Genomic DNA, 25,944 nt, shown 5'->3' on the forward strand with positions numbered 1-25,944 from the left:
GAAAAAAATAATTCCGGTCCGTTTCATTGAAGAGACTGAATCATCCTTTTATGTATGGTGACACGAAGACAGGGAGAGGAACATGGAACCGACGAGATATTTCACCGCTTACAGTGCGCTCGCGCTCTCTCTCTCTCTCTCTCTCTCTCTCTCACTCTCTCTCTCACTCTCTCTCTCTCTCTCTCTCTCTCTTTTCTCTCTCTTTTGCACATACTCAGGCTCATTGCAGATATTGAGTGCGCATCTCTTCTTCCTCTGTGGATCTTGTTTTTGGACCCCTCCTCAGCTCCACAGCGGATGAGAGAACCGTGGGAATTTTCTCAAACTTGGAGGAAGGAAAAAAAACAAAACTTGTTTGCAGCTGTTGGAGCTCATCAGGCGTGAAGGACAAGCCATTTCGTTCAGGTACAGAAAAAAACGCTGTTATTACAGGAATGTGAAGAATGGGCTTCTCGTCCATCAACAGGGGTAAATATACTGTAAGGTGTGTCCGATGCTCTCAGGGGACTTGTGCGTAAAATAGCCTACCACTGCGGATTTCTCTTGGGTGCGCATGACAGTTAAACATGGTGCATTTTAGACACATAACAATGTTTGTTTCATCAGTTTATACCTAGGATGTTTTTTGCGCATACACTGGTACATCATTTGAATTATCAGGTTATTAAATTTGCGTGTTTGGTCGTCTTAATTTTAATTACAGAAAATTGCAACAACTTGATGTTGATGTTCTGTGCATTTTATTGAATTTGTTGACAAGTTGGATGACGCAGCATCTGGGGTCTATGTAGACAAACGTCTGAACAGCGGACACGGTAATTTATGTCAGGTCGCAAGCAAGGATGAAAGGGGATTTTTAAACATGGTTTGGCCTTGGTCTGATCTGCTCTGAAATGAGTCATAAACAGACCCAAGGGCATGTGTGTCATTTTCTCATTCACGTATCCCAGGCCTCCATATTATTTATATGACATCATTACCTGCTTCCCTTTTGGGCAGATCCCCATTAGTTACTACTAAGATAACAGCTATTTTCCAAATGAAACATTTTAATGCATCTACTAAACTAAGACTAAAAATAAAGATTAAGACTTGAACATAGGACATTAAAATTGAGCTTATGTCACACACATTTCTATAGTTTCTTAATTATGCATGAACGTCTGACACCACATTTGATTTTGATCTCTTACAATCACAGAAACAAAAAGAAAATACTTTAACATTATTACATATAAATATGTAGTATGTACCAGTATAAATAGAAAACACTGTGCAAATGATCAACCTGTACATGGTAGGCTATTTTTATAATAGGAGACAGGAAAGCTTTCTGATGTTAAACATAGTAGGGTTTTGTGCTCAATGGAAAAAAGGGTCTCCTATAGTCATGAGGAAAAAATATCCAAGGTACTCCAAAAGATATTGATTATGAAAAGTTGAACAACAGTGCCCGTTGCATTTTGGCCCTGTGGCCTTCATCAGGGAAAGGAAGCGTTACATTTTCTGGGAGGTGAAGACTAGTGCTTCCTTACCCTGATGAAGGCCATGGGGCTGAAATCTGTTGGGTTCTTCAACTTTTCATAATGAATAGCCAAATAGAATAAAGACTTTTAACCTATTTGCTTTCTCTGTCTCTCAGAACATGACCAGTCCACTGGAGAGGGTTGTGGCCCAGAAAAAGGAAGCCATTGAGGCAGTGATGGACATGTTTGAGAGGGGGGCTGAGGTGTTGGCCAGCGCTGTGGGGGAGCTCTTCCCCCTCTGCGAGGCGGCTGCCCCTGTTCTTCGACTGGCCTTAGACAATGTTCAGAGCAAAGAGGTCTTCTACGTCAAGGAGCAGTTCCTGACTGTGAGGAACAAGCTTGATGTGCTCTCTACCCAACTGGACGACATTGACTGCGAGATCAAGAAGGGGAGATTGGATTCCCAGTACTTTTCCGTGGAGGAGAACATAAGGAACCAGTTTCGGAAGTACGTAGACATCCTGGAAGCAAAACAGCAGTTCCGGGAGGTGAAGACCAGGCTTTTTCTAGAGCACTTTGCCAAAACTGGAGGAGAGAAGAACCTGTATGTGCTGTATGATGCTCTGATGGGGACCAACAGCTTTGGGGAGTCTGTTTTAGAGTTGGTGGAAAGGTAAAGGGTTGTTACACAATTTATATTTCTGTATTTATTGTAGTTCTCCTCATCCACACCAACTGGATGGGTGGTCTTGATGATGTCACTTTGACACTGCTGTAATGTAGGCAATCTAGGAATTTGAGTTTATTCTACTATTGTACCTATTGAACATTGCTCTAGATAGCTTCACCAGCTAAATGCCTTAAATGTAAATGTGGTGTAAAATGGTTCCTCCACTTTGCAGGTATGTGGCAAGGAATCGGCGCCTTCTGGAAGACTTCTGTGTTCGGATGAAGGAACTCTTCTGCCTGGGCCTGATTGCTCTGCTGGGCCACTGTGCCCTAACCCAGGGCCCAGACGAGGAACAGGACAAAATCCAAGACTGGTGCAGCAAAATTGAAGAGGTAGAATCCAAGATGAAGACAACCATCGAGTCCTGTGTAGCAGCCTTCCCGGAGCAAGCAAAACTAGATGCCCAACGCCTCCTCCAAGAGAAGGAAGACCAGAATCTTCAAGATACCACCCAGGAACTTCGAGAATTCCTGACAAAGAAGTATGATTGGGTCAGCTGGTCGGTGCGACTGATTAACCATTCAGGAAGCACCTACCGCAACTGGCGAGCTGGGGAACACTTCCATCATGTGGCGGGACGGAACTGGTTTGAGGTGCTCCAGGTCAACAACATCAACCTGGTGGTGTCGTACAGCACCAGACCCCAGCCGGTGCCCCGTGACTGCATTCAGCAGGTGATGGACAGCCAGGGGAAGAAGGGAAATGCCCAGGCAGTGGTGGAGGTCTTGGAGAAGCAGCTCTGCGGGTTTGTTGTCCATGCTGTTAGTCGCCACAAGGAGAGCGCAGCCGCATGGAGCTTTCCAGAAGATTGCCACTACTGGGAGAGGCACAAGAACGTGGTGGTGTGCGTGCACTCAGAGTAAAGCTGACAAATGTTTAATATATAGGATTATTTGAGAACAAGTAATACTGTAGGGTGTTGTATTCAAAACAACATAGATTTGTGTTGAATTCTCCATCTGTGGGACTGAGCTGAGGATATCAATATACAAGTTTATCATAAAAAGCAAAGATATTGAATCTTAGACGCAATTTATTTTAGGTCTGTTTTTTTGTATTTTGTCAACCCTTTATAGACATTTAAATTATAGACATTTGAATATAGTGTACATTTTTGTTTATATTATGTGGTAGCTGTTGAAATATTTAAATGCTTGCACATTATGAACTGCATAAATATATATCCATTTGTAATTTATGACAGTGACAAATCACCTTATGTATAATTATACTTTAACAAATTTCACTATAATCTATATAATAATAGTCAGAGTAAATGCTTTTTACTTCAGCTGCATACAGTAATAATCCAAGCTCTCATGAGAAATGGCTACTGTACCCACAGCTCCAAAGACATGGTTTTGCTGAGGCTGCATCTACTGAGCTGTGTGCTCCCATTTTGACTCGGCACGGCAGGCTGGCCTACATAACACTGACAGGGAGCATGGAGGTTACTTTTTCAGCCGTGAAAACAAGAGGCGAGGACTTGGCACCAGGAATGGTACAATGTGCCTTGTGTTCTAAACACACTGAAACCCCTCACTGTTGAACCAAAACCAAGAATGCTGCAACAACTGAACCCCCACACTAATGCTGTGCCTACAATTATGTAAATGTTTGTGTCAGGTGTTCCAGCATTGACATGAAGTGATTTAAAGTGGTAATCCGCGAGATTCTTTTTTTTTTTTTTTTTTTGGCAACATCTTTGGTGACAAGTGGTCATTACTGTGGTGGTTTTTGCACTGCTCTTCCTACAGCTCACAATCAAACAGTGTGTCCACTACTGTGATGTCTTTTTCCTTGGATTTTCTGTTGATGAAGTTTGAGTTGCATAGGTGACGCTCCTTTCCTTGTCTGTTCAGCTATGGTTGTTATCACTGTTCGTGCTAACTACCTGAAAATGTCATGGATTACTACTTTAACCGCATCAGCTTCTTGATCCCTACCAAATCAGTCTTAATAAAATCAATGCATGGTGAATGTTCAGCATGATTTTTATACTTTATGACAATTAATGACCACACACGAGAGTTATTAGATGTGTAAACAAGTGTAATCTAATATCTGCCTCTATTTTCTTGTATAAACATTATTTATGAAGCACTGTTGGTATCAATACCCATTAAAATAAGTCAGAGCACCCTCAGCAACAGGGGCCCCGACTAATTTAATTGATATTTGCACACAAGTCAGCATTTCCTGACCGCGGATTTAGTTTGATAGTCTATGAATAACCTTTGGCTGAGCTAATATACTGGAGACGAGCAGTAAAGTGCTTGGCTCAGCGGGATGGAATCAGTCATTACGCCTGGTGTAGGTGCAGTGCGGGTGGAGACGGCCATCATTTCATAGCTCTATGGATCTGCAAGGGTCTTTAGCTGCTGGGCTTCTCTATCGTAAATCAAGCCTGTCAGAATCCATCAAGCACTATCTCTAATACATAGTGCAGGAGGAAATGGACTTTGTTGAATCATCCTGAGACTTCTCTATGTGCAGTGGAAAAAACTACTGTACGTGTGGGACATGTTGGGAGGATGAGGTTGTTTGCAGTTTCAGATTGTTGGGACTGAAGTTCAGTAGCATTGCTTTTAAAAGGGTCTCACAGATACATTTTGTGCTTATGACCAATTTCAAGCAAAATTTTAAAAATCAAAGCAAATTTTAATTAGATTTTTGATTGATCTTGATGTCAAGCTCAGTGGGTTCCACTGATTTTGTCCAGTTTTCTGTGACATAAAAGCTAAACCTAATTTCTAAAATTATCCAAATTATTAATAGATATTATTTTTATTTGTTTTTGTTGTGCTCTTTGCAATTATCAGGACTCTCCGAGTTGATTGCATCCCATAGCAGGTGATTATAGCAGATGATTGTAGTAATAAAACTTACATTAGGTAATATAACACACAGCATTGCACCTGCTACGCAGGCATAATGCCTTTTTATAATTAGAAATCCCAGACAGGTGACTAACACGCTTTACCACCTTTGATATCTCAGTACTCTAATCCTACGTTGAAAACACACAAAATGTAGGCAGACAGAAAGATGGGTGTGCCAGACAATAGCTAAGAATGAAATCCCTGTCTTCAAACACACCACAGAACCAGTCCCACAGAACAGACCACTGAGATGTCGCAACACAACAAACAACAAGCTTAAACCTTTCTCTGGTGTGAAAGGACATTGGCACCCGCTGGTAGCCAGCACTTCTTTTATTCATCCTTTATGCTTCATATTTGAGGTAATCTTGAATCAAATTCTGTCATACTTAAACACACATAGTCTTGATCATTGTAAATTTATTTTTTTAATGCAATATGGTGGATTTATTTGAATGTTAATTTTTATGTTATTACCAGAGTGTTAAATATTTTGTAGGTTTATCTCTTGTGTAGATATGGATAGCAGTGGCAGCCTGTAATGTACGCCAGTGGATTCATTAGTGGTTGTGTGGGCTTTGCCTAGGTAACAACTATTGATCCAAGAGCCTCTTCCCCTGCATAAAAGGCTTTGGCTGTGGTAGTACGTCAATCCTAACTGTCATTATGGGAAGACTAAAGCATCTGTTTACTGACAAGATCAATTGCATCCATCTCATGGTGTAGGAGCCAGAGTTACCTTGCTTTGCGGTTAAGCAAAGGTTAAGATAAGGTTTTCACCATACAAGATTGAAATCTGATGGGGAAATGGTACCAGAGCTGCTTTGCAGACAGAGGGCGCTATCAACATACAGATCAACAGTCAAGCATGTTGTTTTCACAAAACCAACACCAGAATTTCAGTAGTTTACTACTGTCAGTATGCCACTATGGGCTTTCTTATATTCTCATATTCATAGGGGCAGATTTTGGAGCACATCTTCATATATTACAATAAAACAATGTTTCACCATTGCTCTGTTTGGTTACATGATTTGTAAGACAATAGGTTTTTAAAGATGAGAAATTTTCAAATGGAGCAGGAAGCACTGATTTCCAACTGATTCCTTTTTTGCTAAATAATTTAGGGTTAACAGAGTCATACTCACTATAGGGAGCTTCCATATGCAGCTGAAGTGCAAGTGATGGTAGTTGTGAATGTCACAAGAGAGTATTAATCACCCCGGTCCTGATCTTTAGCATTATCCCAAGATACAACCATGAAAAACAGGGTACAGCTGTTTTCTTTTTTCAGCTGGATTCATAGGACTTGGCTCAATACAACCAGTTTCAAATGAGGAAAAACATAAAGAACGCCTATATGGCATCAAGTACAAAAGATTTGTCCTGTCTTATGATGGTTACTCTGATAATGATAAACTGATTATCTTTACCCAAAACAAACCCTGCAGTACACAAAACACAAAAAGCCTTTTCTAGCATCCCCAACCATTCTCCTCTCCATCAAGCTGAATTTCCTGTTCTCCAAGAGGAGATAGCAGCCAATATCAATATTTCATAAACAAAATGAAAGACTGGATGGAGGCTAGCATCAGACTGGCCCTGGAGGGGAGAGTCGATCAATGGTAGGATAGCTCTGTCCGCTGGTGTCTGCCAATCCCAGCCCTGGATAATGCTATTACCCATCAGTCCGAGTGGACCATCGACCAGCCTGCTGCTCTTTAAGTGGACTAATTCAATAAAAAGCATTAAAACATTTGTTCTGTGACACACTGGCTGCAGGTCCAGACCCAGAACTCAGGACAGACTTTTTTCAAGATCCATCCAAGTTGCCGATTCTACCTGTAAAAGTTTTAATTCTGTAGGACATCAGTGCACCTTTGTAGGACTTCAGGGTTTCTATCTATAGATGCAGTTGCATCACAAATCTAGTAGTGACAGTGTCTGACACCATTATGGAGGTCCAGTGGAGAATTGGCTGTGTGCAAACAGTGTCTAAATATAGAAGAAAGAAAAAGAGAAATACCTAAAAAATATTGACTTGGTGTTTGCAAGTGCAATATGAGTTGTAGCTTGAGAAGTGTCAGCTCAGTCAACCTGTTTTTGTTTTTGGCATTGTTTGTGAGCTAACTAGCCAGCAGGCTAATTTAGCAAAACAACTGATGTTAATATTAACATGCAACTACTAGCCACTACTAACGCTAGCTTTCTACAAGATACGTTAGTGTGTATTTTAGATGCGTCAGTTCTGCTGAGATGGTGAAGTTGTTTTAGACATGCAACTAGTGGTTCACAGCCATTGTTGGCAGGTGTGTCACGTCACCTGAAAGCCCTCTAAAGGTAACATCACTGTTGTCACATGAAAACCTTGCGTCTCCAATATGTCAACTTTTCAAGAACTAAGAAAAGCAGCCTTGTTTTTAGCTTGACAACCTTGCATTTTTCTGTTAAGCTGAGTTTTGAAAGGTTTTCATATACCCAGGGGTCATAACATTTTCTCAACCCATAGAGGACCATGTAATCCTTCACTTTAAGTTAAAACATGAAAATCAACTATATTGGAGTTACAAGGTTTTTACCTGGCAATGACAATATGCCATTTGGTAGACACTTTTATCCAAAGCACCTTGCACTACCATGAGTGGATACAGTTTTAGCATGGGTGGCCCCAGTGGAAATCAAACCCCTAATCCTGACAGTGTTAGTGGCATGCTTTACCCATAAAGCTGTAGAGGATCACTGTGTATATGTGCCTGGATGTGCCTGGAATGTCTGGAGAATCCATCTGCGCAGCAAAGTTTCAAAGTGAAATTCCACCGGGTGGTGAACACGCGTCTGGGCCATCTGCAGTGCCTCAAAATTTCCCTCATGTTTTCCAACGCTTCCTTTCTCGTCTGATGCCCACGCTGTCTGCCTTCCCCCTTCAAGGCCCCATTTAATGTGTGTCATGCTGCTCCACTCCCCCCCCCCCACACTGTTTTAGCCCAAAGCTCCCCTAGTTAGATTCCTCACCCCTGATATGCAGCAGGTCATACACTCTGTCGACACTGAAACATCTCAGCATATTTGTCTGTGTCATTGCTCTCTCTGACCTTTACTTACTTCCCTCTCTCTGACTCTCCAGCTAACCCATCTGTCTTTCCTCATACACAATCTGCAGTTCTGTACCTGTCTATCTGTCTTCTCCCATTCTGTTATTCTTTGTTTGTGTTATGGGATAAAAGCCAGAAGCCCTCTATGCTCCTAAAAAAATGAATACCACCCGCTGTTCACATATTGTGGCAATTTGTGACCATGTCATTCTAGTAACTGATTACAAATAATGATCCCATTATCAGAAGACTGGGAACTGTGATGTGTTATGTTCACCTTAAAAAACATATCACATTGTCGATTCTTGTTGCATCAGTCAAAGATATATTTGAAGGAAAAATGCCACTGAGTATGTGAGATTACAGCTCATAAAGTCATTTTTGTCATCTTAAATAATTGTTGATACTATTTGTAGATTATGATAATAACATAACATAACTATAATTTAAATTATAGTCTGTTAATTGGAATGTTCTCTTAATAGCATATTCAATATTTTTTAGGCAAAGGTGCCCATAAGTGGTCAGACTGTGTTACTGAGTTTGAACATTGAACTGGCTTATGTTTCTGGTTAGGATCTGGTTATAATACAAGTAATCAGTAATGTCTGATGAATTACATTTTGAAAGTAATCTTCCCAATCCTGTCTATAGCTCATCATTTTCTGAGGTGAATATAGTTGTTTGGAAAATCCAATTTCGATGGCCTCATCAACAACAGCCACTAGAGCTGGGTGAGAAACACTAAGGGGGAGGGGTCTGGGATAATGTCCCCATGGGAGACTGTGGGAGTAGGGTGAGTAAAAGCGTGAGAAAGAGGAAGTGAAAGAGAGGAAAACCAGGAAACACCCCATCATAGCACCATTGCCTTCAGCAGACATTGGGTAAACCTTTGCAATCTACACCAAATCATCATGAGAACGTCAACAAACACAGAGGATCAGATGCAGGGGTGGACTTAGTGATTTGGGGGCAATAAGGCAAAGGCATGGGGGCATGGGGCCCCCTGAATACCAACTCTCACCCTTTTCAATCCATCATTCAAAAAAAAATTCCTTCCAGTTGAGACCAAGCAAAGTATGCATGCAAGGGCTGCTGTTCCATAGCAAGAGTAATGTGTTGACAAAAACACTTTACACAAAAAATTATACACACATGGTGTCACTCAACATGTTTTGATACTGGTCAGCATCATCCTCACTTTCATCATTACCAATATTTTTAATATGATTTGCCCTTGGCTCTCAGCATCAGTTGGCACAGAGATTATGTTTACTTAGTAGAGCTTGTTGAATAGTGGTGATATAGCAGCAGTTGATTCTTCGATGAAAAAAGTTCTATTTTTCTCTCTCTTTTTTGTTTTTCTCCACCACTTGGGTAGCTTTGCAGCAACTGGTGCAGTGGAAAGGAAAATTAACTTAAAGTCAAGTGCAATAGCTAACCACAGCCTGACTAAGTGGGGGTGGAAGTGGGGGTGGGGGGGTGGGGTGGGGGGGGGGTGGGGGGGGGGCATGACTCAACATCAAGATAATGTAAATGAACAAAAACAGGTGTTTTTCCAAAGATAAATTTCTTTTAAATGGCTGAAAAATAAGTATATAGTTCTATTATAGTATTTTATTGGGCGTCCTGGCTGCTGAGGCCTAAGGAGGTCTCCTATCTTTGCCTAAAGGTAAGACCGCCCCTGACTGGATGTAACTAGTCCTTATTTAGGGTCAGCACTGATGCAGAAACCTGGGTTGGATGTTGGAGGAAAGGTAGCTGAGTGAGATCAGGTATGTAATACTGAGAGAGCAACTCACATTACAGATGTTTTAGTTGGATTAGGCCCAATGTGTGGGAGTTCAGTCTGTAACTAACACAGTGTGGTTTTCAAAAGAGATGGTATAATTTTAGGAGAGGGATGATGATGTTGAACCTCATGTTGAATCTCAGGGAGGTTCTGAAAGTTTCCCCCCCAGCAAGACTATAAATAGTCCCCGAGGCTTTTTTGTCTGTCCACAAAACCATTAGCGAATTAAAGTTGTAATCGCTATATTGATCTGCTCTCTAAAACATCTCAACGCTCTCTCTCTCTTGCATCAGTCCCTCTCTCTCCCATAGTTCTAGTGGCCCCTACATGCAAAGATACATGCAAACAATTTTTTTTTTCATAAATGCAGCAGTTACACTTAGGCAAAACACATTGATCACAATACATTTTCACATTCTACTTACCCTGTCTGTTGGTAAAACTCAAATCCAAAGCAATCCTTTTCGCTGCGATTGAAAGTAAAAAATGTGTCCAAACACTATGACTGCTTATTGCTGCATGCTATTTCTGAAATTCACACTCTGATATGCCTTCTCTCTATGAATGGCTGTAGTTGTTTGGCTGGCATAGCGTGGGGTTCTTATGATTGGGGCCCAAAATGGGGGACCAGTCAGATAACCAATGGGACAGTAAGGCACATAGAGAAATCATGTAATTCTCAGTTTGGACATCTCAGTTTGGACACGACAAATATAGATAAGTGCAAAGTGTAAACCAAGCTACTGTATTGCATTGTGGCAATAAAGAAAAAATATCAGAAAAGAGTCTAGCAAAAATGAAGTATATTAATAAAATTAGAGAATAAATTCACACAACTAGTGTATTGTCTGTGCAGTCTGACATGAAGTTAGAACGTACAGGCCATTTTTGGAGGCTTTCCGTAAGAGGCAGTAAATCAGGCGTAAAACAATATGATTAAACAAAATGCCTGCCAGCAAGAGTAATTGGATTTCCAATTTACATGGAGCTTGAAGGTGGTTTGACTCGGTTTTGTAAGGGCAAAGATGGACTCGGGGGTGAATTTGCCTGCAATCAATAAGCTGCCCTCTCCCAGCCTCTGAACATTTATCTGTTTCCTCAGATCGAGCCCGGGTTTGTATTGATCTGTACGAGTGACAGATGGGCTTGTATCCGCCTCTGTGGTTGCAGAGGCAGACTGACGTCCCTCACTGCCGGAGTCACTGTTGTGCATACAGATCAGTGATACATGACTCAGACAGGTCAAAGTTCAGTTGTGTTATGGATCATGAACCAACTGTACACAGCAACACAATAAAAAGAGGGTTAGTCCAGGACACTGTAAATTTAACACTGATAACCTTCAAATGGATAATTAGTGATACTCAATGAATTATTGCTAGCACAAAATTAAAACAAATTACAGTACTTTTAAAAGGATAGTAGGTATCTTAAGATTGACAAAACGATACAGACTGGATTGTCCATATTTTAGAAATAATGAATGATTTGGGTAATGAGTTTTAGTTTCCAAATGCAGTTTTAGTGCAAATGCAGCATTTTGGAATATAACTTAATGTCGTCTTCAGTTCTATTTAATGATTAGCTAATAGAAGTGCCTTATTAATTATACTCATGTCCGCCCGGTCGCACTAAAAACCTTTCATGCTCTCTTCTTTGCAATTTCTCTCACACCATTGAAATATACAGTATTTCAAAGTTGGACTTCACACCCAATGCTCAAGCTCCAGCTCAAGATAGGCAGTGAATAACAAAAAGGAGTAAATAGTACGTTGGTCCCTTTTATTTTCTGTGGTTACCGCCCTTTCATCCAACTAAGGAAGTACTTTCCCTCTGTTCCTTCCCCCCTTGACTTCTTCAAACCAAGTGATGCCCAATCTGTCGCCACACGCCCTGTTGTCAGTGACCTGGAAACATCTGGAGAGGGGAGGGGGAAGGCCGGCGTTCCAGACAAGTTATTCAGAATGAAAACACCACCTGAAACCAAAACTAAAGGGACATTCCTATCAAAATATATGCTTGCCTGTTATATGGGTTGAGTTATTTCATCACAAAAATTCCATCAAGGCCAAATTCAGACACAAAGGATTAATTATGTCGCTCGTATTGCAGTCTCCCCTTGTAGAATAAAACTGTGTGTATGCGTGTGCGTGTGCATGTACTTTCCCCATCTCTGTGTGTTTGTATATGTGTTTATATGTGCGTGTGTGTGCTTTACTCTAACACAATCAGTTCTTCATGAGATGTTGCATTGAATTATTTTGAATCGTATTGATGCTGTGCTGATATCCATGTAAGCATTTTACATGGCTGTGATGTTCACCTTCTTGGAAAAGAAACACTGTGCTCCAGCAGCAGGAGCAGAAATGCAATCATAAAATATTCAGAAGCACAAAAGCTGAAAGAGGCCACAATCTCTCTGTCCATTAAAAACACTTTTGTAACCAAACAGTACTTTTCATAAAGTGTGTGGATATCCATTTAGGAGGGATATTTAGCTTGCCAGCCAATTAAATATGATATTATGAAAAAGGATACTCACACACTGCACTGATGTAGTCTTAGTAGTTTACTGAGCAGTGTTTACACCTCAGGGTATTTGTTTTCTATTTCAACGTCTCACCTTTTGTATCAAGCACTTCTGAATACTGTCCTTCTTGCAGTTTAAAACAATGCAGAATTGATGGGAATGAGAATAGGTGATAATCTGGACATGGCCCAACTTTCTCCCTGGTGTTAGGGGCCTCTGGCAATATCCCACAATTAAGCATTCATTAAACCAAGAATAGACTTTAATTTTGGTAGCTGAACCGTATTCAAGGACTTGTCAGTCCGGCCCACATTTATTTTCCCATGGGAGTTGCCCAAATCCGGTCAGGATGACGGTTGCTAAATCCTGTCTTTCCCACTAACAACTTTCTAATCCTTCACTACACTCAGTTAATGCTACAGTATAGATATGTAGAACAAGAAAGCCAAGTTGTGTAAACACACAGTTATTGCTTACCATTTAACTTTTCCTTTTTATGTGACTGACTACAGCATCTATTTTAAATTACTGACTGCATACTAGTCTGCATAATACTGTGCTTACCACCTAACAAAATGTTTTGCAAATGTGTTTGGTGAAATTTACTCGTAAGGCTATACAATTTGCACAAAGTATTACAAGACAGTATTTAACTTTGCTGGTCTAACCATCAACATTTTTATCAACATTATTTCTCTCCTCTCCTCTTTCATGGCTCTGCTAACAGCCAAAATTAAGTATGTATTTCACTCTCAGCATGTATATCCTGTTATGTATAGTTCTATTTTCTTTTATCATGTGTCTAGTATCTCTTTGCCCTATGTATAGTAATCTCTCTTCCTCTTACTATTTCTTCTTAAGTATATTGCGTACTATCTCCTCTTATGTATTAAAGCTGTCTCTTCATCTCATGGATAGTGCTACTGACATCATCGCATAACAGCCCTTCCAGAAAATAATGTGTATATTCTGCCATGGGATGAGCCGCTGGGGGCTTTTCCTGTGAACTGAAGAGACATCTTGTGGTGAGGAGGAAACACTAGCCATTGGGCAAGGTCAAAAAGATAAAATGTGGTCAATAGCTTGACCGGACAAGGAAGTCATTTATCATTTCAATATCCAGACACAAACAACAAAGACAGGACAACCTCTGTGATTGAATTTTATTATTTGATTCATTTTCATGAAATAAAACAGTTATGCACTATGGTTCAAACAACCTAAATGCAAGAGAAAATAATTAAATAGCCTCTATTCATCGTGTATAATGGCCTTGCAACTGTGCCTCACAATCAATAACTTGATTAACCCGATGAACCTGATCATTCACTATTTACCCAATTAAGGTCACCCAAATAACAATCAACCGTAGTGCAGTAAATTAAAGTTACATTTATCATTTGGTGGACGCTTTTATCCACAGCATCACAGTCTTTGTACAATTAGTACGGTGGCCCCAGAAGGAATCAAACCCCTGATACTGGCAGTGTTAGTGCCTTGCTGCCCACTGATTTACTGGGACCACAAACTAGTGTATCAAAAAATGTATCTATAACTTCAGGCAATCCCTTTATTTCAGCTTTTCAGATCTTTTTTCAGATTTTTATTTTTATTCAACCATTATTTAACCAGGAAAGCCTAATTGAGATCCAAGATCTCTTTTACAAGAGGGCTGGCTAAGAAAAGCAGCATCAATGACAGACATAAAGGTTACCAACACACAACATAAAACAATACAAAGCATAAAAACATAAAATAAAAATAACACCAATTTAGGACATTAGCTTATAACAAAAGAGATCAGTCGATCAAATCTAAATCGATCAGATCACATAATTTCAAATCAAAGTGCAAAGAGTTCCAGGTAGTTTTGCAGGCATCTAACATGCTGAATGCAGGATTGTTTACCTGATGCATCTGCAAGCTGAGTAAAGCCAGGCAAAACAACAGCTAGATGTACACAGACCTCTCTGCCCCACCTTCCTCAGCTGGTTGTCATTATCTGGAATATTTTACCAGTGTTCCACCTGGTGTGCTTGAAGCCACAAACAACAAAGGCAAAGCTTTTCTACAAAACCAACACTTTCCATTGATGCTGCAGCGGGGACCTCTTTAAAAGGCCATGCTCTTTGTTCAGCTCCAAGCTTCAGAAGTTGAGTCACTGTGTACGGGTTGTGGATCATTTTCAAACTTTGTCAAAGTAACATAACTTCAAGTGCTTGGAAAGATAGGGCAGGAGAATAAGCACGCACAACACCCATAGAAAGGAAGTGAGGCTTTCCAGCGGATTGACATCACGCTCAGGCCTCTACAGTGCATGTTTACCAGCGCCAGTCTTGTACCGCCCATCACGCCACATACCGTTGAGTCCCTGCGAAGCCTATTCTCCCCTTTCTGATGGCAACAAGCTAGCAAAGTGTGAGATCTGACAGTGGGACGACACAGGGGAGACCCAAGGAAACAGGGAGGTACCAGGCGTTCTCGCCAAGCCCTCCTCTGCCCAGCTGACCAGCATCAATTTGCTACAGACGTCCCCTCCTCCTCTTCCTCTCTCCGCCTCCTTATGTTCCATTAAACAGCAGAGCTGATAGTGATATCAGGCTGTATGTGGCACTGTCTGGTTTATAAAGCACAAAGGCCATGAGTGAGCACTGACTGTCATGGTGTGTACTCAGAAACACAGAGGTCCTTTCACTGGTCGGCACTGTGACGGACTGATTCTTAAAGTGCTGCCGCCGCAGGGAGGATTTCATCCCTCCTTACAATGCTTGAATCCAGCGACCAATAACTTTCCTTCACTAATGATGCGATTCTCGGATTGAAGTAGTTCAACATTTACCATATCATCTCAAAAGTGTTATTCTCATTTTGCTCAAATAGCATTTTCAGATGATGCACAGAAACTAGACTTTGGCTGCGTGACTGTGTAACGTCATTATTTATGTTACTAACCTACTCTGAATACCAAATAATCAGCAAACTGGGGAGCTGAGTTAAGCTTTTGAGCATGCACAATCTCAAAGAAGTTAGAGGAACGAGTGCAGTGGCCATGGCAACCTCGGTGGAACCACAACAAGAAGGGTTTTGTGCTGATGGCAAAGGGCCGCTTAGCTGCCCTACTGTGACTGGTCTCCTTTTCATACTCTCTCTCTCACTCTTTATATTCTCTCTGTTTGTGTGTGTGTGTGCGTCTCTTTCTCCCTGTCTGTCTGTCGCTCTCTTGCTCTTTCTCACACATATACACACAAACACACATGCGCACACACATACAGAAACCAGTCTATTTTCTCTGTTTTCCCAGGGTGCATGGTGTCCCTGCATGGGGAGTGTTTACAGGATGTTATCTGTCTCAGTGCCGGCCCCTCATCCCTCTGAGTGGGTTTCCGTGGAATGCTGGAAGGGGATGGAGGAGTTCCAAAGGGGGAGTGACAAGAGTGAGAGAGAGACAGAGAGAGAGAGAGAGAGAAAGAGAGAGAGAGAGAGAGCCTATATATACATCCCAAGGAGGCTGGTGCTCAAAGGCACAGCTGGACTATTGGATAACTGGACCCCACTGGATACTTTAGTTTGTAAGGTGAGTTTATATTCTGTTCTAATTTGTCTTTTTCCTGAAAATTTAATTTAAAAAAAATATATATTATTAAAATTTGTTTGCTCAGTTTTTCTCATCATTATGGCATGCTGACCTTGATTAAGAGCTGTGGGAACTTGTAGACCTTTGAGAAACTGGTTTAAAAACAGCTTAAATTAAAGCACATATCAGGGGTGGAGATGGTATAGATGAGACATATGGTTCACGGATGTGGTTTTCATAAGAGACCACATCCGTGAACCATATATCTCAACCATCTCGAAAGCAAATTACATTGAACAGGACACCAGTGTCTCATTGAGTGTTTGATCAAGCACTGTGTGGGACTCGCCTTTTTTTCTCTCATAAAGTAATTCTACCTCTGGTGTGCCTTTAAAGAAGACAAACTTTTCCAAGCACAAACCAAGATAATTATTCAGTAAGTATTTTCTTTCTCTGTTATTTTTCTTCTTCTTTAGATTAGAATGCCTTTTGTACAATTGAAAATGAGTCACAATTGAATTCCACCATGTAATTCTAAATTTGAATTTACAGTTGCACCCTTTTTGTCATTTTCATCAGCTGGTTCATGAAGGAATGTGAAAAATTGTTTAAGCTCTGATGGTATCTGACTGAACAAAGCAAATCTAATTAGTGCAGTGATAGCCCTGAGAAAAGCCTGTAAAATGACACCATTGATCTCATCACTGCAGCAATTACTGGTAAGCCCAGGTTCTGTGGCTGTAGATATAAACCTGTATTTTGCTGTTATTTCATACCGGATCATTATAAAATGTAATATTTTATGTATTTGGTGATTGGGGTTTCAACCATATCCGAGGCTGTTATGAGGAGGGAAGTGTGGTTGTCATTATAGAACAAGTGCAGTGGTGGGGATTTTTTTCTCTCAGACCTGGGTGTGCCTTTTTCTGAACTAGATATGGGCTCCAGGGAATGACATATGTGTTAGGTCATCTCTCTTGTGTATTTTACATAGAAAACCATAATATAGTTACCAAAGTAAATCCCCTCTTTTTCCCATGTTGTGAACATCTGTGTTTGCTTTGGGTCTTGGCTATTGTTAGGGCAGTAAATTACATCCCAAAGGGCCAGTACTGCAATGTTGCGCAATACTCCACGTCATAATTCATGAGTACACATACCATGTTTGATGTTTGTTCTAAATTGTCATAAATGTTGACTGTGTGCCTCGTTTGTGTACTCTCATGCACTTTTTGATATGTGTCAATGCCACCAAGGCTCTAATCGAGCCCCTGTCATTAAATGAGACTCCAAGGGTGCGGCATGAAACTGGATACCTACAAGTGCTGACATGACCTGCCGTTTGCTTTATTGTAGGGTTTTGTTTGTCAGGAAACTGTCCTGTGAAAAAATGACTAAATGTCCATTGGTGTCTCTTGATAATGGGTTTACCCAATGTAATCGAAAAAGAAAAAGAACAGGACAGACACATTTTCTCTGAAATGTTGTAAAATCAGATTACAATGAACCTTACAAGGGTTTCGTGTTTCTTCTTCTTTCAGGCACCAGCATAGTCTCTGGCTGTGGAAATTCCAAGTTTGGATCAGTTAGTCTACAACAGATAATCTAAAGATGACCAGTGTGGCAGATTGGCTCCTACAGAACAGGGGCAAGATTGAGAAAGGTGTGGAGATCATGGGGCAAGCCTCTGAGGTGCTTGCAGCCACTGTAGGCCAGCTTCACCCTGTCTTGGAGGCTGTGTTTGTGGCTTCTGCCGAAATACTCAGCAACCCAGAAGGGAAAGAGGCTCGTTACCTGACAGAGCAATTTGACTTGGTCAACCAGAAACTTGAGGGAATCCAAGATGAGATTGATAAAATTGGCCTGGAGCTACAGAGGACAACGATGAACAAGCAGAACTTTGATCGAGAGGCCCAGATGCTCAGCCAGTATGAGAAGTTCCAGGACTTTGTCAATGCCAAGCCTAAGTTCAAAGAGAAGAAGATGGAGAAGTTCCTCAGCCATTACGAGAACACAGACGGTGACTTGAACTTGGACAGCCTCTACAATGCTGTCACTGGGGAGAACACCTCAGGAGATCCCATGCTGGAAACAGTAGTCGCCGTAGAGCAGAGAAGCAGAAGGGCAGTTGAGGATTTCTGTGCCCGACTGAAGAAGCTTTTTGTGGTGGGCATTATTGCAGTGATGGGCCATGCCGCTCTCAAGAAAGGGGCAGTTGGGGAGGAGATGGTGAAGAAGTGGCAAGAACGAATGGAGGATGTGGAGAAACGAATGAAAGCTGCGGTGGACGACTGTATGGAGAACTTTGCTGATCAAGCCAAGCTGGACATGGAACACCAGCTTCAGGAGAAACCTGGCAGTGTTGACCTTGACTTCACCAAATCCCTTTTGGATTCACTTGTGAAGAAATATGATTGGGTGAATTGGGCCATCAGGGTCTTCAATGACAAGGAGCGCATTTTCTTTTTCAACTGGTTGGCAGGGAAGAAGTACCACGGAAGTGGAGGAGGAGCTAACTACTTTGACGTTTTGACCAAGAACAACATCAAAGTGGTGGTCTCTTTCTGTGTTGACCCAAAGCCTTTTAACAAGAGTCAGATCCAAGAGGAGATTGAGAGCCAGAAGCTGAAGGGAAATATGATGGCTGTGGCCCAGTCTTTGAGCAAGAGCTTCCCCAGCTGCCTGGTTCATGCTGTCAGCCATTATAAGGAGGTGGTGCAGACCAACAACTTCCCTGAGGATTGTTACTACTATGGAAAACACAAAAGAGCCTACCTATGTATTCACCCTGAGTAGCTTTAAACAACATAGAGTAATGCAAAGTAAAGCTGCATATGAGGAGAAACAAGCTCCAAATACAATTCATGAATGTTTTTACCTGAGTTCTAGAGATGTCTTCACTGAAATATAGTGATTATTCAAAAATGCTATCTATGCTCGTAATCTGCTCTGTCTGGGGTCTGGAATGTGAATCATTGTCTTACTTCCATTGATTTGTATCCTTCTATAAATGTATTCATTTCTGTGTTGATAAGATACAGTATTTACCTAGATAACTTAGAGATTTCACCTACATGGTATTCCAGCATTTCAGAGCCATACATATCCATGCCAGCTTCAACTTAATGTTTAGTGTTACAGAAAACATATAGTGATTATTTCCCCATTGGGTATTACAGTATAAAAATGATTGATTCAAAACATGTTTACTGCTTCTGGTACAACAGAGTACTGCAGCTCAAAGTTCTAATACCTTTATTTTTTTTAGCTTGCTTTCATTTGTAATAAATCAAATATGAATTATTTTGTCATCATTGGTCATCATTACTCCGTTACTATTTTTTTTGTTATCAGCTGAATTGCAACTGTCAAAATAATTGTGTATTTAGCAAAGTTTCTGCTAATTGCATTTTGAATTGCAAATTCAAAGTTACTTCAACGGTTGTATGCTTTAATAACATGTGATTATTTATCAAAGGGGTGGAGGTTTCTCTTTAATAATATGGCCACAGCAACAACCTATTATGTTCAACAACTTTACTTTCCACCACCCAAGTTTTTCTGCCTGTCTGACTGGGTGTGCCTCTTCTCTGTAACATGAGAACCACATGACCAATAGGAAGACAAACAGTCTGGAAGTTAGTATATCTTCCGCAAACTTTATAAGGTGAGTCAATTTCTCTTCAAAATGATTAACAGTAGCCAAGTACCTTTAACTGTGTCTGTAATAATTGGCTCCTACTTGACACTTTAAAAGAAAATGATCGATTTATCTCACGCCAGTCGCTCGTTACATAATCGAGCACTTGGTACTTTTTCACTTGGGCCTGGTCGTAATTCCGTTTAAATGCCATAAACGCCTCCATATTTTGTGGGTCCAGCTTCGTTAATGAAGTTATTGCTATGCATGGAGTGATTAGATGAAGTTGCAAAATTTTACGCAGATAAAACAACCATTTCTTTTCTAATGGGCGTTGGTTGCCAACTTTACCGCTGCTTCATTTCTTTTCCAGGAAGTCTTTTTTAAATGCGTAATAGACCCGTGCTGCATGTGGCAATGTTGTAACATAACCCAATCGGTCGTGTTAACCTGCGATGTTTGTTTGGCTCGCTGTCCTTAGACGGTAAAATGATACAATTAGAGCCCTTGTACACGAAGTGATCAATACATTTTCCATTAAGAGGGCGCATTAACAGACCGTTTAGTTTTCATGTCAGCTGCAGGGTTTTCTCAGTGGTCAGGCTGGACGGTCAGCTGTCAGAGGGGTTATTTGGCCTTTTTACTGTTCAGAGAAAGCATTGGCAAATGATCTAAATGAAACATGCACTTTTCTCCCTCCAAAAGAGCCATATCCTACTGTTGTGTTTACTTGTAAATGTGTGTTCGAAGTAGATGGCAGCATAGCTACAAAGCCATCATGATGTGTTTATAATTTGTATATATATATATATTTTTTATCGTAATCTAAGTTAAATGGTCTTCATAGTATCAGAGAGGAACATATGTCTGTTGTGTAAATTGAATGCAATCAATACTGTGTGCAAACAATACATTCATAAAACTGTATATTACTGATTACAATTGGAAAATCTGTGTGGTTATGGTTCTTGTCTGTAGCCTAACATTCATATTTCTGTTACACGAGCTGTAAATGCACCTCCACGTTTTTGTGTCTGTAAATGTGATTTCTTCAAGCACTTCCTAGTTATACTTGTAATGTCTATGTGGAGGTGCTTGATGTGCACTCAGACTACAGTTAAACAACCCCTGGGACCCTGAGAGAGAGGACTTCAGTGGAAAACAGGAATCACATGTTTTGAGCATGGCCAAATCAAATGAGATACAGCACTTGTAAATGCTCTTACATTCTATTGGCATTTCTTGTATTTTGTTGTTTTGAATCATAAAAGCCGATTATGCAAGTAGCCTAATAGTTTTTTTCTGTATCACAGTTATAGCAGTTTCAGCTGTGTCGTTAACATTCATAGTATGCTCATGAATTTAAGTTGGAAACATCAGAGAGATAGCTTTGTTGCCGTTTAAGCACCAGTCCAGAGATTCTTGTTGTCTGTGTATGCTTCAACACCCAGAGCTGCCTCAGATAGCTGCAGAGGTGTGGAAGCTGAGAAAGACCTGAGAAATGGGTGCTGTCTCACTGCCGTCTTCTGCAGTGTAAAGAAACCCCCTTGGGACAGACCTCAGCAGAGAGAGGAACGAGCTGACAGAATATTTTCCATTGTCTGGTTGCCTTGGTTACTTGCTGAGTTGCGATGGAAAACGCACCCTTGCCCAGCAAGTTTAACCTCTTCCAGTTAATCACTTCCCACGCTTGCTGCTCTAGTATTGACTGGGCTGGCCGAGCGAGAGACAGGACTGCTGTTTAAAGGGAAACACCACCCAGTGTAAGAATTGAATGTGAACAACTCTCTCAAAGCCAGGAAACGGAAACCTAGACTGAAACTTGTGATGGCATGTCGGTGTCTAGAAATGCTCCTTTGACAATGAATGGGAGAATGAATTTGTGCAGTCACAGAAAGATTATTTGAGGGTTATTTAAACCCTAAATTAGTTTTCCTCTGGTAACCCTATACCCTAATTATCTTTCCCCAGTGTTGCACCAGGAAATGTACACTTGTACACCACAAAATCGACCTGGGGTCAACTTGGGTGACTGGGGTGCAGTCACCCAAGTTTCAGTTTCTGGCTTTGGGAGGAGTTATTTGTTTTCACAAATATTGATTTGACTGTTCTAGACCATAGGAATAGCAATTAAGTTAGTTTAAGTATAATTCTTAAATTGGGTGGAGTTCTCATTTTAAAGGGCTCTAGACAGGAAATTATTTTCCTCCATATCAATAATCTACTTATGTCAAAAAATACATTAATTTTCATTTAACCTTTATATAACCACATTAGTACCAGTGAGATCAAGGATTTCTTTTCCAAGTGAAACAGCAGCAGAAGGTTTATTTGCAGACAGAACAACAAAACATTTTCATCCTATGTAACAGAAAAGTAAAAGATAATAGAAGATAAGAGAAACTGTGGCACTTGCATTTCATGATTTATTGCTTATTTAATGTGTACTATAATTATCATTTATTATATTATAAATGTAGCAGTTTGTGGATAGCATAGTCCATATAAAGAAAAAAAAAAACAGTTGCCTTGGCTTGGCATAATGAAGCCAAACTGTGCCGCTCCATGTTGCCTTGACATTCCAACAAGAGATACAAGATACACTGAAGTGGTACATGGGTCAATGCAGTATAGCATCCACTCCCCTTTTGCCGTTCTCACTATGCTCAAGATAAGAAACTTAACAAATGAATTGGCCTTTTCACTTAATTGTTGATATACCAACAGTAAACACTTCTGTACCATTTCCAAATACAAATGTCCCAACTCCTGACGCAATTCTACCCCTACTGGTCTTCCCTCACTGCTGAATTCCCTTTGCATTGTTGACTCATTGCTCACTGGGTGTGTCCAGATATAATCCCAGCAGGCTTTGCGTTTTCTGCACTGAAACTCACTTTGCTGTTTCTGTCTTTCCTTATCAGTTTTCGCCGTGTGGTGAGAAGAGCAAGAGAGCAGGCCACAGTCCAACAATTCCAGAATAGAACTGTAAGTAAAGCAAGAAAACACAGTATTTGTTAAGAAAGAATTGGGATTGTATCAGTTTGTCATATTTTTGTGGTTATATTATTGTAAGTCACTGTGGACAAAAGCATCTGCTGTAATGTAATGTGTCAGTAAATTTGGTTGGTATTGTTTCCCTTACATTTTTGTTTGCTTTTTACCTCAACCAATATTGTTCTTTGTTAAAACATGATTTGCTATTTGAAATTCACAAAAAGACTTTGACATTTTCTTAACCATGCCAATATTTTTTTTTCTTGTTAGACTTTCCTGAAATCATTTTTCATCGCTTAATCTGAGCTACATCAGCAAAGATGGCAGACCAGCTACAGAAGCTTGTAGCAGAGAAGAAGAACGTGGTGGAGACTGTGATGGATGTTTTTGAACAGGGAGCGGAAGTAGTGGCCAGTATCGCTGGTGACCTCTTCCCCGTTTTCTCCATTGCTGCTCCAATTGTGAGGTTGGCTCTGGACAATGTGGAAAGCAAAGAGGCCGCATACATGAAGGAGCAGTTCCAGAAGGTCCGTGAACGCCTGGAGGTGGTCTCAGAGGAGATTCAGCGGATCACTGATGAGATCAAGAAAAGTGGAGTGGATGCTGCGTATTTCTCAGTGGAGGAGAACATCACTAACCAGTTCAGGAAGTACATGGACATCCTCAATGCCAAAGCCAAGTTCCGTGAGGTCAAGAAGAAGCTTTTCCTGGAGCATTTTGTCAAGACTGGTGGTGACAAAAACCTTCACACCCTCTACAATGCAGTGACAGGAGATAACTTCGGTGGGGAATCCGTGCTTGAGATCACTCTCAACTATGAGGAGAAAAGTCGGCGAGCAATGGAGGACTTCTGTGCCAGGCTGAAGAAGCTCTTCTGCATTGGTCTCATTGCCCTGATGGGCTACACTGCTCTAAAGGGATGTGATGATGAGGAAGAAATTCTTAAAGACTGGGGGGAGAAGATGAAGGCTGTGCAGGATAAAATGAATGTTGTCATTGAAGATTGCATTGTCAGCTTCCCAAAGCAGGCTGAGCTGGATTCTCGTCGACTGGTGAGAGACCAGTCAGACTTAACCAACCAGCAGCTAGCTGATGCCATCATACAGAAGCTAAAGAAGAAGTATGACTGGGTGTGCTGGTCTGTGCGTATATTCAGGTCCCCTTCAGGCCTGTTTGCCAACAAGAAGGACTTCCATTGCGCAACGGGGAAGAGTCGCTTCCAGGTCCCTTCATCGGATGAGAAGCTTATTGTCATGGTGTCCTACAGTGCCTCGCCTGAGCCTGTGGACAAGACCCGTATCCAGCAGCTGATCCAGAGTCAGAAGAAACCCTCGGTGGTGGGTGTAGCAGAGCTCCTGTTTGAGGAGTTGCCGGGTCACTGTGTGGTCCACACGATCAAAACCTGCAAAGACCTGGCCTGCTGCTGGAGCTTCACTGATGAGCTTCACTACTGGGAGGAGCACAAGAACTTCTACGTCTGCACTCACTCTGCTTGATGTTTTAAACGGCTCAGGAAAGAACAAGCCATAGATCCAATGTTTATAGTTTACTACATATTTGCACAGATACTGACTTTGCCAAAGATTCTGTCACTGCCTATCTACTCTGCCTTAGCAAAAAGTACACCAAATTTGCCTTAAAGTTGCACTTCTCTGATTGTCTTTAATAATTAAATATTTCTCCTTTCCTAAGAATTTTAAGTTTTTAATTTGTTGTAGACATATGGGTAATTTAAAAGAAACCAATGTAAGTTAGCCTCTTTAGGTAGCAATAGTAGATCATCATCAATGATGATCAATAGAGTGATCAATAGAGTGATCATAGTCATCCCATACTACAGTTCTTTCCTCATGGCAGCCATCTTCCAGGACAATGACCATTAGTTTGTACACAATGCTTGTGATGCTTACAATATTCCAGTGTTTTATCAATCTAGTAATTTGTGAAATTTAGTAATCTCCAAGTTGATCATTTATGATATTATGCCAGAATTTGTCGTAACATCTAAGACTGCATTTTCTACCACCATTATAAATTTGAAGGGGCCAGATGATTGTTTTGTTTATAGTGATAAGCTACATACTGGGATATTTGTTCATTTGAGGGATGGGACTCAGCTGTCATAGAGACATTATGTTATGTTAATAGTGATAAGCAGTGACCTCGCCCACTTGAAGATACAGAGCAAAACCATGCCAGAAAAGAACTCTAGACCATGAGAGATAGAGTGAGGGAAGTCTTGATCCTATTGTCTTCTTTATTTTTACCTCACTTATATTCAACTGACAAAACTAGTGTGCCGTGTTATTGGGGGCTACACAGTATGAATAGTTTCACTTCAGCACAGGTGCAAGCTTCAATACAGATTGTATGGCAGTGTGTTCCCATTCAACAGCAGAAAGCACACGTGACAGCAACCTCAACCCAATCAACATTTGTTGCCCGTCCTCCTGTTTTCTATCCCTTCGCTGCACTGAACTGGTGTCCATTTCCTGAAATTCTATCCACCCTCTCTAGGGGACAAGGCGTATTGATGGTGTGAAGATGGCAAGAGTGTGATTACCTACAAATGTCTAGCATAAGTGTTCTTGTGTCAAATCTTTACCTGTGGTGTTGTGCAACAGAAACTGGAATCTTGTGTCTGCTCAAAACCTGCAGTCCAGTCTTTTGTGTTGACTTTGTTCTCGATATTTTGTGTAATATTTTAAACCACTGTAAATGTGTGCTTCCACAAGACAACACATCTTTTTTCCTCTTCTTATGTATAGTGTTTATATACTATTTTACATGTTTTAAGTAATAATGAAAAATCGTTGAACATTTGATTAGCTGAACAAACCATGTCACATATTTACTCTAAAATTGATAGAGAATTTTTATCTGGATTTCTATTTTATATTATTCCCCTTTTCAAATATCGAGAGATATTGTGAGATACAAATCTTCAAGATTGAGGAGTTTTGTTTTTTATGGTTTGTCGGTGTCTCAGTTGAAATCCCTTTATCATACAGTACATCAAAACAATGAATGTAATAAATCTTACAAATAAACCCTGTTTTACACCATTCCATTGAGTGTGTGTTTTGTGAATGATTTTCACTTAATGTGGTACTTATCATCATTGTGATGAGATTGCACCAACTGGTTGTTGCAAGGGCCAAACCTCTGACTCTGTAGTTACAGGACTGTCTCTCCAAGAACGAGACCAACTTGGCCTTTTGTTTTTCTAAACCACTGATCA

At 40.7% G+C, this 25,944-nt stretch overlaps 3 protein-coding genes across 6 annotated transcripts in view; all 3 read left to right on the forward strand.

The window, feature by feature from the left end:
- The first annotated feature begins 1,645 nt into the window (after positions 1-1,645).
- rpz6 (rapunzel 6) lies at positions 1,646-3,059 on the forward strand. The gene is made up of 2 exons (XM_071907097.2): positions 1,646-2,139; positions 2,369-3,059. Exons 1-2 carry the CDS (start codon positions 1,646-1,648, stop codon positions 3,057-3,059), a joined length of 1,185 nt encoding a protein of 394 aa, XP_071763198.1.
- Positions 3,060-15,938: 12,879 nt separating this feature from the next.
- On the forward strand, positions 15,939-19,369 carry rpz5 (rapunzel 5). 3 transcript variants are annotated; one of them, XM_071907169.2, is made up of 3 exons: positions 16,027-16,066; positions 16,435-16,502; positions 17,608-19,369. In XM_071907169.2, exon 3 carries the CDS (start codon positions 17,678-17,680, stop codon positions 18,860-18,862), a length of 1,185 nt encoding a protein of 394 aa, XP_071763270.2. In that variant the 5' UTR covers positions 16,027-16,066; positions 16,435-16,502; positions 17,608-17,677; the 3' UTR covers positions 18,863-19,369. The 3 variants fall into 3 exon arrangements, with proteins under 3 accessions (XP_071763269.2, XP_071763273.2, XP_071763270.2); XM_071907168.2 differs by lacking the exon at positions 16,435-16,502 and having other exon boundaries at positions 15,939-16,066; XM_071907172.2 differs by lacking the exon at positions 16,435-16,502 and having other exon boundaries at positions 15,940-16,061.
- A 2,986-nt stretch (positions 19,370-22,355) lies between these two features.
- Positions 22,356-25,944, forward strand: part of rpz4 (rapunzel 4) — a 41,035-nt gene continuing 37,446 nt past the window's right edge. Inside the window, exons 1-2 of one of the 2 annotated variants that reach the window (XR_013506926.1) lie at positions 22,356-22,694; positions 22,974-25,287. Coding sequence is in view for 1 of the 2 variants with exons in the window: in XM_071907161.2 (XP_071763262.1) it covers positions 23,024-24,199 (1,176 nt within the window). In the remaining variant the exon portion in view is untranslated. Of the gene's footprint in view, positions 22,695-22,973; positions 25,769-25,944 lie in introns of those variants that run through there. The other variant, XM_071907161.2, reaches the window with a different exon arrangement.

This window comes from Centroberyx gerrardi, chromosome 12 (genome assembly GCF_048128805.1).
Source record: "Centroberyx gerrardi isolate f3 chromosome 12, fCenGer3.hap1.cur.20231027, whole genome shotgun sequence".
Classification (NCBI taxonomy): Eukaryota; Metazoa; Chordata; class Actinopteri; order Beryciformes; family Berycidae; genus Centroberyx; species Centroberyx gerrardi.

Excerpts from the sequence above, each read along its gene's own strand:
- rpz6 (XM_071907097.2), top strand. The coding sequence starts at position 1,646 with ATGACCAGTCCACTGGAGAGGGTTGTGGCCCAGAAAAAGGAAGCCATT. Across the intron at positions 2,140-2,368 it reads GTTTTAGAGTTGGTGGAAAG|GTATGTGGCAAGGAATCGGC; the intron begins GTAAAGGGTTGT and ends TCCACTTTGCAG.
- rpz5 (XM_071907168.2), top strand. The coding sequence starts at position 17,678 with ATGACCAGTGTGGCAGATTGGCTCCTACAGAACAGGGGCAAGATTGAG.